Consider the following 18,431-nt stretch of genomic DNA (forward strand, 5'->3'; position numbering starts at 1 on the left):
GCACACCCTGAACCCCATCTTCATGGCAGGTAACAGCGCCAATTCAGCCACACAACGCAGCCGACATGGACCGACCGCCACTGCGTACACATCGCACACTTCGCCATTAACAAACCCAGGGCACCTAAACCAGCCCCACGACCACCACAAAGGAACTGGAGCAAGGTTACCAATGCGCAACTTAACTCCACCCTCACCCGAAACAACCACACCTGGGCAGACGACGCGGCCTGAGGACGCCACACCTGGATCTCCAACTGTGCAGACGAGCTCGCCCTGCTATGCAACCCCGACAGACAATGCCCCAGGAAAGCCGCCTGGTTCACCACTGCTCTCCAAGAAGCGTGATGCAGCTGCAGACGCCTGGAGAAGAACTGGAGAAACACCAAGACACCCGAAAACCACACCACCTACAAGGACGCCATGACAGACTACCACACCCAGATCAGAGACACCAAGAGGAGCTTCATCCACAACAAAATCTTGGCCAACTCAACCAACTCCAAGGAACTTTTCAGTGTCATTCAAGAATTCACCAAGCCTCACAGCAAAGCCACAGACATCACCCATCCCAAGACCTCTGCGACAAGCGTGGAACCTACTTCCACCCAAGATCAAAAACCTCTACGACAACTTCATCGACCAGGCGCCACAAACGGCCCCCGCCCCCCCAGAAACACCAGCCAGCCCACCATTTCCAACTGGACACCGATCACGGCCAAAGACACCACCTCAACCATGAAAAGCATCCACTCTGGGGGCCCCACCGACCACTGCCCCACCTCACATCTACCACAGAGCCGCGGCTGCCATCGCACCCGAACTACAATGCACCATCAACCCCACCTTCAAAACCGGCACCTTCCCAGATGACTGGGAGCACACAGAAGTCAGACCCCTGCTCAAGAAGCCCACAGCTGACCCCACCGACCTCGAGAACTATCGGCCCATCTTGCTCCTCCCCTTCGCAGCTAAAGTTGCAAAGAAAACAATCAACAGGAAACTGACACGATTCATTGAAGAGAACGCTGTCCTCGACCCATCCCAATCCAGGTTCCGAAGCAACCACAGCTTTGAGACCACCCTACTCGCCGCCACAGAAACATCTGCACCCTCCTGGACCAAGGCCACTCCGCAGCCCTCATCCTACTCTACCTATCAGCGCCCTTCAACACCGTCTCCCACCACACACTAGTTGCCAGACTACACGACGCAGGCATGCAAAGAACAGCCCTTGACTGGATCTGATCATTCCTTACCGGAAGAAGCCAAAGGATAAGACTCCCAACCTTCATCTCTGATCCCATGAAAATCACCTGTGGAGTCACACAGGGTTCATCACTGAGCCCCACCCTCTTCAACATCTACATGGCCCCCCTCACAGCCATCGTCCGACAACACGGCCTCGACATCGTATCCTACACGATGACACCCAGCTCATCCTGTCCCTCACCAAAGACCCCACCACTGCCAAACTCAACTTGCAGAAAGGAAAGCAATATGTTGCAGTCTGGATGATGAACAGCTGTCTGAAGCTCAACACAGAGAAGACAGAAGTCCTCGTCCTCGGTACCACCCCTTCTGCATGGGACAGCACCGGTGAACAACCTTTACAACGCAACTTTTACAACGCAGTGCCTTTACAATGCGGTATTTACAACGCAAACCATTACAACGCATTGCGCGGGGGGGCGCTCTAGGATAGGGAATAGATTTAATTTACTATCCAACACCTTCCCTACTATCCACGGGGACTGGAGTTGAAATAGTAAATTAAACTATTCACTATCCAGCACCATAAAGCGCTATGCGTTGTAAAGGCATGCGTTGTAAATACCGCGTTGTAAAGGCATGCGTGGTAAAAGCATGCGTTGTAATGTCATACATCCGAAAGCACCTGTGGCCGACTGCCCTCGGAAACCCACCTACCCCCTCAGACCACTCCAAGAACCTGGGTATCGTACTCGACTCATCACTCACCATGAAGCGACAGGTCAACGCCGTCACCTCCAGCTGCTTCAGCATCCTCCACAAGATCTCCAAGTGGATCCCCTCTGAGTCAAGGAAGACAGTCACCCACACACTCATCACCAGCAGACTGGACTATGGAAACGCACTCTACGTCCGCATCAACAAGTCCCTACTCCGCAAACTCCAGACAATACAGAACACTGCCGCCAGACTCGTCCTCGGCATCCCCCGACATGAACACATCAGTCAACACCTAAGAAGTCTCCACTGGCTCCCCTTAGAGAAAAGAGTCACTTTCAAAATCCTCACTCACGCCTACCAATGCTTACACAACAACGGACCCAAATACCTCAATGACAATCAATTCCACATACCCAAAAATAAAACTCCAATCTTCCAACCTCTCACTGGCCGAAACCCCAAGCATCCACAGAGCAGGCGGAAGATCTCTCACATTGCAGCCAAGGCTGGAACGAGCTACCAGCTGACATCTGACTCTCCCACTCCCTGACCACCTTCAGGAAGACCCTCAAGACCTGGCTCTTCAGCTAAACAGATTTGCGGACCCCCCCTCCCTCAGCGCCTTGAGACCCTCACGGGTGAGTAGCACGCTTACAATCCCCGATTGATTGATCTAATATCACCACTTGGACATTGTTCCTTGGGCTGCTACTCATCATCAGTTTCTACACTGCTGTTGTTTTTTCCAAACTTGCCTTCTGTGCATACACTAATGCTTCTACCCCTTCTCCACACTGGTAATGCCCCTACATGCTTGTCAGTATTGCCCTCCTCTTAGTCAGTTTGCGACCCCACTTGTAGTTTCAATTTCTCCAGTTACTCCACCTGGTCATGTTCAGACTGTCTTACTGCTGTAGCATTGCAACTCTAAATCTGTCACCCGTAAGAAAAAGAATGTAAGCCTAATCACAGCATATTTGTATAATGAAACTAACCACACGTCATCAACGAGCATCCCTAACAGTTTGAAAAAAAGTTCCTTGCTTTGATGATCTGCTGGCAATACTACGAGCTTGCTTTAAGTGTGCATCACTTGTTAAATGTAAATTGGCATCAGAACACTGCAAACTTCACTTTTCAAAACTGCATATAACAAATCTGTGTTCAATAATGTAAACATCTCAGAGTGTGTCATAGTGTGGCTAGTGAATTACCATTCTATACGTATTTGTGCAGCTTATGCCATTGCAGAAATTATCCAATAAGGATGTTGTACCATTTTCAAATTTCATCTGAATGTTACTGTTTAGTAAATATTGCTTTATACTTTTAATTATTCAAATGCTGCAATGCAAGTAGTATGCCTATGTAACCATTGCATCACCTTCGTCAACTCAAATTCTGTGAGAGTTAATACAGTCCAGCCACAGAAACCCAGACACTGGTAAAGATGCCTGCAAAACATCAACTTGTGTGATCTGACTGCCCTTAGTGATAACATCCTGCCCTCTCCTGTGAACATGCCGGTTGTCCATTACCTTACTGACCATTATAACTGCTCAATGACAAGCATTCTAAACTCGATTGCTCTTCCACAGCTAAAAAGATTGTCCTCCAAAGTCTCCAAACCTTTTTTCAATGGTAGTCTAAATACAAAAAAAAGACGATATTCTGAGACTAGCAGAAAGATTGTGGAGATCTTCTCCCTTCCTCAAACATCTCTACCAGCTGATATCATTCAGAAATATTTACAACAAACATATTAGATGCTCTAAAACTAGGTATTTCAGAAACCAACTAGAACAAGTAAAAAAAACAACCAAAAAAGTGTTTGAACTCATCTAGCTTCAATCAAACAGACAACCTAACCTTTCCTCAGTTGGTCTTCTTCCTTTAAAGGCCATCTAAGATCGAATCTGAACTACGGTCAGCCTTGGAGCACCTACCAATCACACCTCATATTACCCTCCTTCCTCCTCGGTCTCATGGGACCCCACCCTATGGGTTTTCCCTCCGAACAAAAATGCTTCCTCGAACATATTCAAAACTTTGGATGAAAGCACTGTACTCAAAACTTTAGCTACTCTAAAACCATCTAACCACTTTAACGATCCCTTGCCATAGAACTTCTTTTCTGAGATGAGATCCTCCATACTCCCACTTTGGAATAAGATAGTCAATGCCTCACTACTTCAAGGTGCTGTTCCAGATTGCCTAAAGTTAAGGGAGGTCACACCTATTCTAAACAAACCATCTGCAGATCGGATCACTCTGACCAACACTATTTCCAACATTCCCACGCTAGCAAAGCTCCTCGAGAAATGTGTTCAAATCCCTTTTTATAACCACATTGATCAATTCCGACTTCTAGACCAATTCCAATCCGGCTTCCGCCCGGGTCATAGCACGGAATCTGCTCTCACTCACATTGTAGACGATGCGCTAAGAATGCTTGATCAGAATGAATCATGCCTTTTGATCCTCCTCGTCTTATCAGCTTTTGATACGGGTAAGCATGACAACCTAATCGACCTATTAAAGCACAGGATGGGGCTTTCTGGGGCTGTGCTAAACTGGTTCTCCTCATTTCTCCACAATAGAACACAAAGATTCAAGGTGAACCAGTCTTCGTCTCATCCCTCTCTGGTCACTCTGAGGGTACCACAGGGGTCCTCACTTCCATCCACTCTCTTCAACTAGTTCATGGAGCCTTTAACAGAAATTTTGAAACTATCCAGCATTCACTATCACACGTATGCCGACGACACCCAACTGTACTTGAATGTCTCCTCCCGTGAAGACATCAGGTCCCCTCCCCTGAAGACATCAAGTCCCTCAACTCAGTTTTACAGAAAACCAAAAGTTGGCTGACACTTTACCACCTGCAATTAAACTCTCTTAAAATGGATTTCCTCTTAATTGCACGCCACAGATCATTGATTCCACTAACCCATTGAGAATAATGCTAGATAAGGGTCTGAACATGCAGAAGCACATTAGTGCACTCACCAAAGTAGCGAACTTCCAATTGAGCGTCTTAAAGAAAATAAAATGTTTCTTCCCCTTTAATGACTTAAAGGTTGCGGTGCAAGCCCTTGTTATCTCTGAGCTGGATTATGGAAGTGCAACCCTCTGCGGCCGTTCTAGATCGAAGACTTCTCCACTTAGGGCCGCTCTCAACTCTGCTGCAAGGCCTTAATCGGTTCTAAAAGAAACAATCCTAACACGCCTGAGCTGATATACCTAAATTGGCTCCCATATGAATCAAGGATACAAAAATATTGGTATGCATGGCCCCAAAGCCATTCATTTCAACACTCCGATATACCTCGCATAAAAACCCGAGCTCTCTGGTGGCGCTAGATCCCTAGAAGTGCCAGCTCCTTACTGCTCAAACCACAGAAATTTCATAAAAAGAGAACCTACAATCGAAGCTTCTCGGGTATCACCCCGAGAATCTAGAACTCCCCTGCCCTCTGATGTCAGACTGATTCCCTCTATTGCCTCTTTCAAACAAGGAAGTTGAAACTTCTGCATTAGAACCTTAGCTTCCAAGGCACTCGAGTACACGCTCTTTTCTATGACACTGTGATAATTGTATGTTGATCTGTTGGTTTTCTGTTACTTCCTCTTATACCTTTCTCGATTGCTAAATTGTAAAGCACTCAGATACCCCTTGTGGTCATGTTCGCGCTATATAAAACCTTTTTTAATTAAATTCAACAATTATTATGTGTGTGTGAAAATCAAAGATGCATGCAAAGCTCTCCCTCACCTCCAACAACCATCTCCATAAGACAGTGTATAGGATTTTTTAATTACCAAGTGCATGTAGGGAATGGATGGCCTTTTGAGATCATGTTTATGCCATGTTTCCTACCAGTTACAGTTTTTGTTTTGAAGTTACTGGTGACTGCATATATCTTTGGGATTGTTGAATCGATTCTTGGAAGTTGTTATTCTTGGTATGTACTAGAGGCCAAAAAACTCTGCCTCTTTAGGCCAGGCTGTGGGTTTTTAGACCTTAGGTACAGTGACAATTGCCACACTACTTCTGATGCTTTTAGTATTATTTGAGTGCCCTCTTTAGTTGTGTCCTAACATATTATATAGAAATGCCTTACTGTAGACCCGGCCCTGTTTTAAGTGGAGATGGTTATCACTTGATTTCACCCGAGGACGGAGTATTAATGGTGAGGGATGTCCGTTTTGGATCATTAAATGTTTTAGGTGTTTTTAAAATGATTGGTATGTAGTGATTGAATCACAAGAGCTGTGCGGATCTGATTTCAATACTTCTCAAAAACCTATGTCCCCAGAAACGAGACCGAGTTTTCTGCTTTGCAGAATTGGATTTTGGTGGGAATCTTTTATTCCCAGTTTAATGGCTAAATGTGCTTGGTACAAGCGTGTGGCCCTCTTCAACCAAATTAAGCTTTTGATATGCACCACAAAGCAGTTTTTACGCTGGCAGTGTTTTTTTTTTCTTTTCATTCATTTGAACAGGTTTAGCCTTTCTTTATTCTTTTTTCAAGGGCTCTGCCAGTTGGCTGTGATGCACTCGTGACTCTAGTTATTTATTTTATTTATTTATTTTATTTTATTTTAAAAGTTTTATATAGCGCTGGCTAGACCCGGAGGTATCAGAGCGCTTTACATGAGCATCAGATCATAGTTACAGGTTACATCGTTACAAAGGTTACATAGTTCTTAGAGCATGGCAACATAGTTACTTGTAAGGTTGAGATAAACAATAAGCACAAATACGTAAGGGGAAAAGAAGGCAAGGTGAGAGATTCAGGGGGGGTTGGAGATGGGGAAATAGACAGCTAATGAAGGTGGGAAAGAGGAAGGGAGGGGAGGGTGAGAGTCACAACATGGGGAGAAGAGGGGAAGGGTGACGGGGACACAAACCGGTAGACGAGTCAAGGCAACGTCCAAAGTCCAGTAAGCTGTGATCCCAGGGGAAGTGAAATCCCTCTCCTATCTCTATTGCGAGAGGCTCCCTTTACGCAGTGGACTCTCTCAGAGAGGTCTCTGAGACTCCAAGGTCTACATACTGGATCCTTCCCCAAAAGGGGGAGAGGGAGTGCTTTGGCAAGGGGTGCCATACCATACCTCAAGTGTGAGTGGCTCCCTTGGCGCAGTGGACTCACTCAGCGGGTTCGCTGAGATTCCAGAGTATAAATATTGGATCTTTCCCCAACAAGGGGAGGAGTGCTTAGTCAAAGGGCACAAAGGACAGGGGGTAGGCAGAGTAGCAGGCAAGGGGAGAGATTCAGGGGAGAGAGGATAGAAGCTAGGGAAGAGACAATAAGGAGAGACGAAAAGAAGTCTGCCTAAAGACCGACTGGGTAGGTGACGACCAAGGAGGGAGTCCAAGGCCCATCTCCCCTAAAGCTAAACCAAGTAGCTCCATCGGGCATCAGACAAAATAGTTCAGTCTCAAAACATTGAGAGAGGAGGGAGGGAGAGACATAATTAGAGGCAGGGTGCGGTAGGAGACAATAGGAGAGACGACAGGAAGTGCAACAATGTGGTTCAACAATATACTAGAAGAGAATCAACAAGTAAACATTAAATAAGACAATCAGCAATACAATTAGGGGAGGAGTGAAAGGCGAGAGAAAGTAGTGGGGGGTAGGGGACGAGAGGGAGTGAGGATAAGGGAAGAGACAACCATAGAGACGAAAGGAAGTCTGTCTAAGGTTCACAGAAAAACAGGGTGGGGAACAAAGTGCAAGGGCATGTGAGGGCTGAGGACAGAAGCTGGAAAGAGTAGGAGCGGAGAGGGGGGAAGGTTGCACGAGGTGCATAAGGTTTGAACAGAGGCACGTATCTCCTGCCTGGGGGCTGTATTGTTGGGACCATGTTTAGATAGAGAAAGGTCCTGGGTGGGGGAAGAGAAATTGGGAGGAGGCATATTGGGCAAAGAAAGAGAGGTAAATCAGATAGCTAGTGAGAAGTCAAGAGAGGGCAGTGAGTTGAAGCTGTGGAGGGAGAGACGTGGAAAGGGAGGAGTAGAAGGACGCGGTGTTGGGAAAGGGTAAGGGGAGGATTCGGCAGTGGAGAAGAAAAAAGAGAGGGAATGTGGTCACAAGATGATATGAGAGAAAGAGGCCAGAGACATGAGAATATGAGTCATGTAGGTAGGTATGAAGGAAGCGGTAGTCAGACAGAGTTCGGAGGTAGTGGGAGAGACAGTAGTTGGGAGGTAGAAGGCAAAAGTTATCGGACGTGGGTTAGATTTTGTCAAACAATTTTGTAGGGCCTGCCGTAGACAATCAGCAATACTGCTTTACATAATTGCTTGTGAACAAAGTAAAAAACATAGACAAGGTAAATAATATAAGCAAGTAGGAAACAGGGTAGTCTGAATAGCAAAGGCAAAGTAAACTAGGCAATAGTAGCAGAAGAAAAAGTGTGGGGGGGGGGGTGATTGACACAGTCCAGCGAAGAAAACAATTACAGCACAGCTACGCTTGGAGGGAGTTATAATAAAGCAATGTTGAAATAACCCTGGCAGAGCAAACAATCAATCCCCGCAAAGCTAAAGAAGGAGAGGATCGCTAGGCTCAGGATCAAAAATATCGGGTCATCAGTTAGAACCACAATTTAGTCGTATTTTGAGGAGCATTTGGGAACAAAATGTATTCATTTGTCTTTTGTCGGTCTAGTTGTTCCAGTTGCCCACCTCTCAACTGCATCCATGTGCGTACACTAAGGTGGTGGTTGGTAAGGAGCATAGGAAGGAGAGAATAGTACATAGTCGTAAAAGCCCACATCACTTTTATTTGTGCCAGAGTTTTGCCACTATCATCATAAGTATATCACTCCACCAGTTGGGGCCTACATGACAACCAATCTTGAGAAGAAGAGGAATTTTCCCATAAAGTCTTACTCCTATCACGTAGTAAACCAAAAGCTTTCTGCTGCCACAGATATCACTTTTTATGTCCCTGTACCCCACCGAAAATGTTTTAGTCAGAGGATGGGCTATCCTAATGGAGGGCATGACGTGGGTAGTATTTCCTTCCACTTTGTTGTTAGTGTCTTTCAGTGCTTGTTGGTTGTCTCCTCCCAGGTGACCTGGGGAATTGATTGTGCTTTAGTTTTGGGCTTTCAAGCAAACTACTGGAGCCCCGTCTTTGGGGCATCTTTTCAAAATCTCCAGAGCAGCATGTGAAATAGTAGCTGGTCCTTGAAGAGTAGTCCAGTGGGATGGATGGAAAATCCCTCCACGAACACGACACACAACTCTCCCAAATGGGCAGCTTTCCTGTTGCAGGATTGGCTTTGGGCTGCACAGCTAGAGCAGTGTGTATGGAACGCGCAGTGATCATGTTCTGCTTCACTGTGCAGGAGATGGTAGCCGATAGCCCAGCTTCGTGTTGTGCTGCTTCCTCTTTCTGCATCGGCTAGATTAAGCTAGTTGGCCAAAAGGTATGAAACAAGGAGTTGGTTCTGCTGAGCACATAATGCATGGAGGTCTTGTGGGAGCTTGCTACTCCAGTGTAGGGGCTTTTGAAGAGTTAAGCCAAGGGGGTTAGTTTAAAAATGATCATATGACCTACCTCCACCCAAATTTGTAAATGTGTGTCTTGGGCCTCACCAATACATTTGTCAGTTGACTCCTGTCTGCATCTGACAGTTATTGTAGACGTTCAAGTATTATTTCTGTCATGTTGTTGAGGCCTCTGTTAAATTTACAAGTGAATCTCCATCTGATTACAGATTGCCTAGGCAAATGTGCAACTTTCCATGCGTTATCCCTCTCTCCATCATAGGGAGTCACATTGTGATCTAAATAGGTTTCAAGCACACGTTTTTCAGATGTGTGTACTCATACCTCCCTCTTCTTCGTTTTGTTTGTGTGGCAACAACATTTCTACGGGTTTCTTATTGCCAACTACGAGGGATGTATATTTCATAGAAAACATCGCGAACTGATAGCCATGATGCTTGTTGTAGAAAATATGCTAAGAAAGTGGATATTGTACCAAAGTTGTTTTATGTTCAGCTGGTAGTGAGCAGTTTTCAGGACTTCTTTTGAAATCGTAAGCACTGAATAGTCCCATCTATGGGCGCAATCCCGTAGCACTTGTTGATTAAAAATAAACACTTTTCCTCATAAAGCTGTTTTGTTCCTCTTAAAATAAAATAACTTTGATTACCTATTGAAAGCTTTGTATTGGCCAGTTTTCATTTACTTTACCTTAAAAAGTAGCCAATTCAAATTGTAAAAGGTCACCAACTAGTGACAGGAAACACACTTTCACAAACCTTTTTTTAAAAGAAAAGTGAGAGGAAATGAGTTAGCTGGATATGCTGCAGCCTAAAGAGGCTGGAAGTACATCACCACTCTTTTAAAGGAACAGATACCACTAGTACCCCATTATATTATGTCGATAACAGTTGCTCCAGGTCTTTTTTATCAGTTACTTTAGATGCTGCTAACTATATAATTTATATTCTTCCACTGGGGTGGAGGGAAGGTTGCATATTATTTTAGTAGAGATCTAGGATTACAGATGAACAACTTTTCCTTCTCCTTCAGAGGGGCTCCATTTGTACTCATAAATACTGAATCGAACAGCAAGCCCACCCCACATAACGCGGTGGAAGGAAGAAAACATATTTAGAGCGAAGCAAAGAAAATAAGCTTGCATAACTTGTGCATATTTAGAGCGAAGCAAAGAAAATAAGCTTGCATAACTTGTGCATCTACTGTGCAGTATGAATCTAGAAAATAGTGTCTTGTGAAAGTATGGACTTCGCATCATGCGGCCACCTTACAAATCTCGGTTATGGGAATGTTCCTTTACAAAGCAGTAGTTGCAGCTTTACCTTGTTCACCTTCTGATAAGTAAAACAAAATATAAAAGACACTCAATTGATAAACGAACTGCTTTTCTGGACAAACCTGTTCTGACAGGTCAATAGTTTACAGAGTCCGACTTGCAGATGTCTTTTGCTTTATCAAAATACAATATATAAATGTCAAAACGATCCAAAGATTCTAAATGTGTGAAGTCTTTTCTGCAAGATTTGAAGGATTCTGAAAAAACGTAAGACGTCAGATAGTCTTGATTAACTTGACAATCAAAGCCCACCTTGGGAAGTAAAGTTGAGTGTGCCCTCATGACCAGCTTGGTCCTGTGGAAGAGTGTGTAGGGCTCGTGAGAACACATAATGCCTGAGTTTCACTAACCGTGCGTGCAGATGGGCTTGTCTTTGACTGGGATTAATGTAGGATTAGGAGCAATGTTTCCTTCTTTACGTGTTCCCCTTTAGTTATAGTTTCACCTTACTGATTTTCTCACTGCTGCGCATACTGTGGAATTTGATCAGTTATCTTAAGACTGGTTTGCTGAAACCAGGTACAACTATTCCATTTCACAGGCACATATAATGAAATAACGCTCTGATAGTGAGTGCAAAGTGTGATTTTGTTTTGAAGCCTAAACAAGCTCTTCTTTTTTACCAGGCATTGCTTCACTGGCAGTTACAGTGTCATAGAACCCTTCCTGGAGGCATTTCCCAATATGGCTGTTGGATTCACTGCTGTTGTGACTTATCCGTCTGCTTCTGAAGCAAGGGAGGCTGTAAGCAAAATCCCACTGGAGAGAATCATCGTCGAAACAGATGCACCTTATTTCCTGCCCAGACAGGTATGGCCATGCTTTAAATGATCGTGTTTTACAGCACGTGGAGCAGAAGGGAAATGGTTGACAGAATAAACTGTAACTGCTCCGAGTTCCTTAAATCTGAATTAATTGATTCTCTCTGTTCCGACCTACAAAATGCACCTGAGCAAAGTTTGTTAAGAGGGAGAAATGTGGAATTCAGAGGAGGGAGCTAGAAATGCTGATTGACTAATCGTTCAAGGTGCATTGAATTAAAGATAAGTAGGTGGACTTAATGTGAAATTGGAAACTGACTCTAGCACCTGAAAATGCATATGTTCTCCAAAGTAAATTCAGGTTGTTCGCAATCCTAAACTGGGGCCACATTCATGAAGTACACTTGCAAATAGCAGGCACTGATCTTAACTTGCTTTCCTTTCCAGTGTGAGCATCTCAAGCGTGCATCAAGAAATAATTTCTGATCCATAGTATGCACATCCAAGCGCAATGTAAAAATAATGTTCAACCTATACAGCAGGTTTTGAATTCTCCTTTCACGATACAAGACCAATGTAATTGCATTTGCGACCATTGCACCCACTGTTAGAAAATAAATTTCTAAAAGGTGAAGCCCAGCCAGGGCTCCCCGCAGTATGTGTGAGGATGCAGTACGCTATATTAATCTTAACCGCATGCGTGCGGGCGGAATTCCGCCCGTACGCTGAGATTTGCGAAAGCGCACTTTACGTGACGAGCTGGGCTCGTCATCAGCGTAGCAGGAGGCTACCTCATGACGAGCCCAGCTCGTCATCAGCGTCGAAGGGGTTAAGTACTTTACTCAAGCTCCGTTCACCCCGAGTAACCATCGCATAAAAAAGAAAACACATGTATCCAAGATATAAATGTTTCACAAAGATATATTCTGTGAGCTTGAATCAGGGCACGTAGTCAAAGCTTAAAGTCATGACTCTTGAAGTTCAGGGCAAACAATGAACAATGTACATTTGTTTCATTACTGTGGCAAATGTACTACATTGGTGTTATTTGCTCCAGAGTGTAGGTATGAAAGTTGACCTATCGATTTTTCATATTTTTTTATTCATCCTGTTAATATATGGTACGTATTTACAATAAGTATCTTTTTAGCCTGTTCTATTAAACGATTGTGTTATAAAAATACCTTCACAAGAGCAAAATCCCACTTATGTCAAATCTTGCATCGTAAATGGGTACTAAATTCCATCAAGACAGATTGGCATGAGGGACCTGAAGCAGAAAAAAGGGGAATATAGTGTTGCCGGGATTCTGTTTGTAAACAGAACTATGCCTGGTGTGGTTCTCAAAAATCCGGACCCTGGTGTTTTCCTGATATCGAGGTCCAATACCCGTGTCACAAAACCTTAACGCACCAAGACGATTTTGGTATCTATGAACCGATAATAATTAGGACATCATTCCTATGTATTTGCGTCACAATCGAGGGTTGCCAACACCCCAAAATCGTAGTTTCCGTCCCCATCCCTTAAACTCCATTTTGTGAACGGCATCCATCTTGCATCTTGCCCTCATGTTAAGTCAATTAAAGGTCGAGCTTGATCAAAAGGGACACGTCCACCTTTTCGTGACTTCCCCCTGACCTGTCCCAACTGACTCCATGGCCGTAGGGCCAAACCTGTTTGGGCAGCTCCTCGCCCAGTGGCCGAATACGATTGCATCAATACATAACATTCCACAAACCATTCACACATACAGACCATGCTTTCTGCAAACATGCACCTGTCCACATTCCTTGTTTATGGCCAGTTTTATGACTGGGTTGTGCCTTCCTTTATTAAGGTTTCATCGATATCTGATGGGAGTTCCAGGCCTAACTGGGTAATCTATCAACAAACTGGACATCTAAAATATGGGCTTGCTTACATGACTCTGCTCTTTGTATTATTGTAGAAATATGTGTATAGCCATATCATAAACTCAGGAATTCTTGCTTGCAGCTATTATTTTTGTATATAAGGAGACGGCTGGTTCTGTAAAAACGAACAGTCTCCCGAGAACCTACTCTCCGTGCAGTGTACTTCTGGGACACGTGTTACTTGGTAGCTACCAATAAAACTTGATCTTTGACGGTAACTAGAAGACTCCGTGTTTCTGTGGTCCGGAACAAGGGAGAACTCAGAGGTCCTCGGGTGCTACCCCCTGGCACCACCGCGTTCCTAAAAACCCGGCACCTCAGTTGGCGCCCAACTCGGGGCGATATCAAGCGGTGACGGTCCAAGCCAGATGTTCGTGAGGAGCTTCGTGTGAAAATTCCGGAGGACGGCCAGCCACTTCAGCGACCCCTGTATGTCGACGTGGTTCCGAAGGTCTTTGCTGCGAGGTTCCCCGCGTCCCGACGGCTACGAAGGACTGCTGCCCTGACTATCGCCTTGTTTTGGACCCAGTGATCTTTGGTAGAGCGAAACGATAGACGAGTCTTCTAGCGACGTCACAGATCTTCAAATACTTCAGTTAAGTATAAGTGGAGCGTCTCCCAGTCCTTAGTTTTTGGTATCCTTGAGATACGCTTTGATTTGGTACTTGCAAGCCCCAAAGCCGAAGGACTCGTGTATTCACGAGATATATCGTAACAGATAATCCTTTGAAGTTTGAAGCTAGACTAGTGAGCGAAGATGCCTGGTTTTAGCAGTCTTGGAAACTTGTTTTGTCTTGGTTGTAGTAAGGACTCCCGATTAGAGGAATCTTGTCCGGTTCCTCCAATTGGAACTCCAACGTATGAGCTCTATGTAAAGCACGGCGTAGGTCCTATAACATATAACGAAGTATGGGTAAAATACACCCGCAAGGATGGTGTTTTAAAATGGCCCCAATACAGTAGTTTCGACTCAGAAGTTTTAGATAACCTAGAAGTCAAACTATTCAAGAAAAAGCCCGACCGGCGATGTTTGACTCTTTCCGCTTATGGCGTAAAGAGGCCAAACAGAAGGAAATTAAATTAGAAAAGAAGAATAAGAGGGAAAGAGGTATTTCAGTAATGCAAGCCGCGATAAAATTTAAAGACAACGAAGAGGATCGAATAAGTGAGCAGTTGCACAGGCAACGTAAAATGGCAATAGATAAATGCTACCCCGTTTTGCCATCTCTTCAGCGAGAGACAGTAAAAGAGCGTGAAAAAGATCCATTAATGGCTCATTTGCTAAGTTCGCCACCACCCTATGCACAAAATGCCACAGCACCTCCGCAACCTTTAGTTGCACCTCTGGTACCTGGTATACAGGCTCCTTTACCGCACTCAGCGGCTACTCTTCAGCTGGCTCCTGTTTCTCTGGCGCAGCCTCCTCAAGACTCACCGATCACATCTACTTCTCCTACTGTTCCTTCTAAAATTTCGCCTAGCACACTTTCTAGTCTCTCTGATACTCGTTCTACGAACATTTCTGTTTCTACTTTGCGTGACTCTGTTCTACCACCAGTTATTCCCCCACTTTCACCTTTCGTCTGGCATAAAACGGCCAGCATTGTTACTAACTTTCCTTCACCGCTTTTTCGGTCGCCTAAAACGACCCCTAACACGGAACGAAGACAATTACGAAGCCAAATGCCCGATTATCAGGAAAGGGAATGTTTGAATAAGTTAGCACGAAATTGGGCTATGGACACAGCAAGATATGATGTAGAGTCTGTCATGAACGTTTTCCGTCAATGGGATGAACAAACGCAAAGATACGTCTTTGAGCAGATGTGTGTTTTTCTGTGTGAGGATTTGGTAGATAATGGTCAGAAGACCAACGAGCAAGAGTTGTGTAGTGTACGATTTAAATTTGGGGAGGGTAGGATTGTAGGTCCCGACGTTGAAAAAACAGTTGAGATATTATTATCACATAGAAGTGCGGGTGGTAATTCTGGGTCATCCTCTGACAGTGGTACATCCAGCAGGAAAAGAGCGAGACAGTACCCCATGAGAGAGGTTCCTCCGGTCTGGAGGGAAGGTGACGCAACTGCAGTTTCACCGGTTCTGCCTCATTTCCAGCGTATATGGGTACATGTCCCCTGGAAAAGATCAGAAGTTTTAGCACTCAAGCAGACACTACCCGATCCCCGTAAAAAACCGACTGGGTATTATAAGGAGTTGTCCCAAACTGCCAGCTCATGTATAATGAATTTAGCGGATATAGACATGTTGTTTGGGAACGTTGTTCCACATCCTTTATGGAGTAAGATACGTCATGCAGATCATGACCAAGAATTAGGTGACTCGTGGGCGAACATTGCGACTACAGATGCTAGACAAGTCGGTGGTTTCAAGCCTGAGCCGTTAATAGCTGAACTTCCCGGTAGAATTATTGCGTACATGAAGACACTTATGCCTGAAGTACGCGTAAACTGGGACAAGCTATCCGCGTGCAAGCAGAAGAAAGACAAGAATGTGTCTGACTTTTTCACGAGATTTGAGGAAACTTTCACTGACCATAGTGGTCAGGATATGGCTACCGAGGGTGGCCAAAGATTGTTTGTAGACAAGTTTGTACACAATCTGCTTCCCGAACTGTGTGCTAAACTAAAAGATTCAGAGAGTGCTTGGGCTGTCTCTACGTCAGCGCAGATTCTAGCAACAGCTCAGTACTACGAAAACAGGCGCAAAGACGAGCTAGACAAGGCAGACAAAAAGACGAAAGATTTAAAAACTAAAGTTCTTCTCCAACAGGCCTATCCGCCTCGTATGGCTAGCCAGCCCAATTATCAGCAGAATAAGCAGTATTCTAGAGACGCGCAAGGTAACGAGTCTTCCCACCAGCGTGTTCCGTATGGCCCGAATCAATGTGCGTATTGCAAGGAAGAGGGTCATTATAGGAGTAATTGTCCGGCTCTTGCGCGACGCTTAAACGGTGTTTCAGGTGTAAGAGGGAGAGGTGTTCAACATGCCCCCAGAGGTAGTGGCCGTGGAAATTTCTCCCAGTACACAGCTTCTTTTCCGCCTCAGAATTCCATGAATAGCTTTGACCAACAGAATAACGCATCGTCTAGGTCAGCTCAGTACTATGCTGACGACTATTACACCGAACACGACAATGAGGGTAACGATTGCTAGGACAGCCATGGACAAAGAGAGGGAGTTGTTTCAGTTCCAGTAGACCAAGATGGACCTTATGTCAAGGTAATTACCTCAGGAGTGTCAGAGCCATTTCTGCTGGATACTGGTGCTACAAAAAGTTCTATTATGCACTCAAAACTTCCTGGCGCACCTTTGTCTGGCGAAATGAATGTCTCAGTAGGCTTCTCTGGCGCCCCTGTTAGAAACCCGATCTCTAGTCCTATATCCCTTTCTGTTGGCCCCTATGAATTGGAAGCACCCCTCATTCTTACAACAGGTTGCGGTGAAAATTTGTTAGGATTGGATTTGCTAAAAAGGTTGTATGCGACTTTGTACTGTTCTCCCTCGGGAGTACAACTTACCTTAGGGAAAAAAGTCATTTCTCCAATGTATTTTTCGAAAGAAGGCATTCCAACCGAAGTATCATCACTTCCTGATATACTGTGGGCTAATGGTTCCAATGACGTAGGTCGTTTGGAGATAGCACCGTATGTCATAACTTTGAAAGCCAACGTCGGATTACCACGTATTCCTCAATACAAAATATCTAACGAATGCGAGAAGGCGTTGTTAACGATCATTTATGATTTGATCGATAAAGATGTTATTGAAGAAACAACAGGGAACGTTTGTAACAGTCCAGTTTTACCGGTCTTAAAACGTACTGATCCTTCACAGCCCCCTGTGTATAGGTTTGTGATTGACCTCAGAGAGGTAAATAAGGTAGTTATCCCACAGTTTCCAGTTGTCCCCGACATTACTGCTTTATTGACAATGGTTCCAGCTTCAGCAGACTGGTTCTCGGTGATTGACCTGAAGAACGCTTTCTTCAGCATCCCGATCGCCGAAGAGAGTAGAGACCTTTTCGGCTTCAATTTAGGAGGACGAAGCTTCCGCTTCAAATGCGCTCCTCAAGGCTACTGCGAAAGCCCATCTATATTCAGTCAGGCACTGAAAACACAACTAGACACAATTGTGCTGCCAGATGGGTCAACTTTGATCCAGTACGTAGACGATCTACTGATCGCCGCAGACACTGAGGAGATTTGCAAACAAGCCACGTTGTTATTATTGCGTCACTTATGTGACATGAAGCACAAAGTCTCCCTTTCAAAGCTGCAATTTTGCCGACAAGAAGTAACCTACCTAGGTCACATCTTATCGAAGGAGGGAAGGAGACTGACACCAGAAAGAATACAGGCAATTACAGAACTAAGTGCCCCAAGGACACAGAGAGAGGTTCGAGCCTTCTTGGGCATTACATCGTACTGTAGACAATGGATACCGAATTTCTCACTACTAGCCAAGCCCTTGCTGGCACTACTCCGCAAAGACACGCCTAATCCTATGCCTTGGTCTGAAGATTGTCAGACGAGTTTCCACGAGTTGCGTGTTGCATTGTGTTCGGCCCCTGTGTTGGGAAACCCCAACTATAGTAACCCTTTTACATTGTATGTCCACGAAAAAGAAGGTTGTGCATTATCAGTCTTAACGCAACACTTTGGGGACAAACAGCGCCCATGCGCGTATTTTTCGGCAACTCTGGATCCAGTGGCTAAGGCACTGCCAAGTTGTCTAAGAGCGACCGCCGCAGCAGCTGTCTGCATTCGACAGTCTGCTGGACTAGTCATGAATAACACTCTGATCGTTATGGTCCCGCATGCAGTTGACATTTTGCTAAATAGGACCAAGACACAACATCTTACTAGCGCTCGACTATCCAGCTACGAACTTACCCTGCTAGCAAGTCACATCCACATAAAAAGGTGTGATACACCCAACCC

At 44.9% G+C, this 18,431-nt stretch overlaps 1 protein-coding gene across 2 annotated transcripts in view; it reads left to right on the forward strand.

Annotated features, from left to right (window-relative positions):
- The window catches only part of TATDN2 (TatD DNase domain containing 2), a 559,782-nt gene that overhangs the window by 426,314 nt on the left and 115,037 nt on the right, over positions 1 to 18,431 (forward strand). For both annotated transcript variants that reach the window (XR_013601139.1, XM_078661683.1), the window contains one exon: positions 11,420 to 11,603. Coding sequence is in view for 1 of the 2 variants with exons in the window: in XM_078661683.1 (XP_078517809.1) it covers positions 11,420 to 11,603 (184 nt within the window). In the remaining variant the exon portion in view is untranslated. The remainder of the gene's footprint in view (positions 1 to 11,419; positions 11,604 to 18,431) is intronic.

The sequence above is a fragment of the Lissotriton helveticus genome, chromosome 9, assembly GCF_964261635.1.
Source record: "Lissotriton helveticus chromosome 9, aLisHel1.1, whole genome shotgun sequence".
NCBI lineage: Eukaryota > Metazoa > Chordata > Amphibia > Caudata > Salamandridae > Lissotriton > Lissotriton helveticus.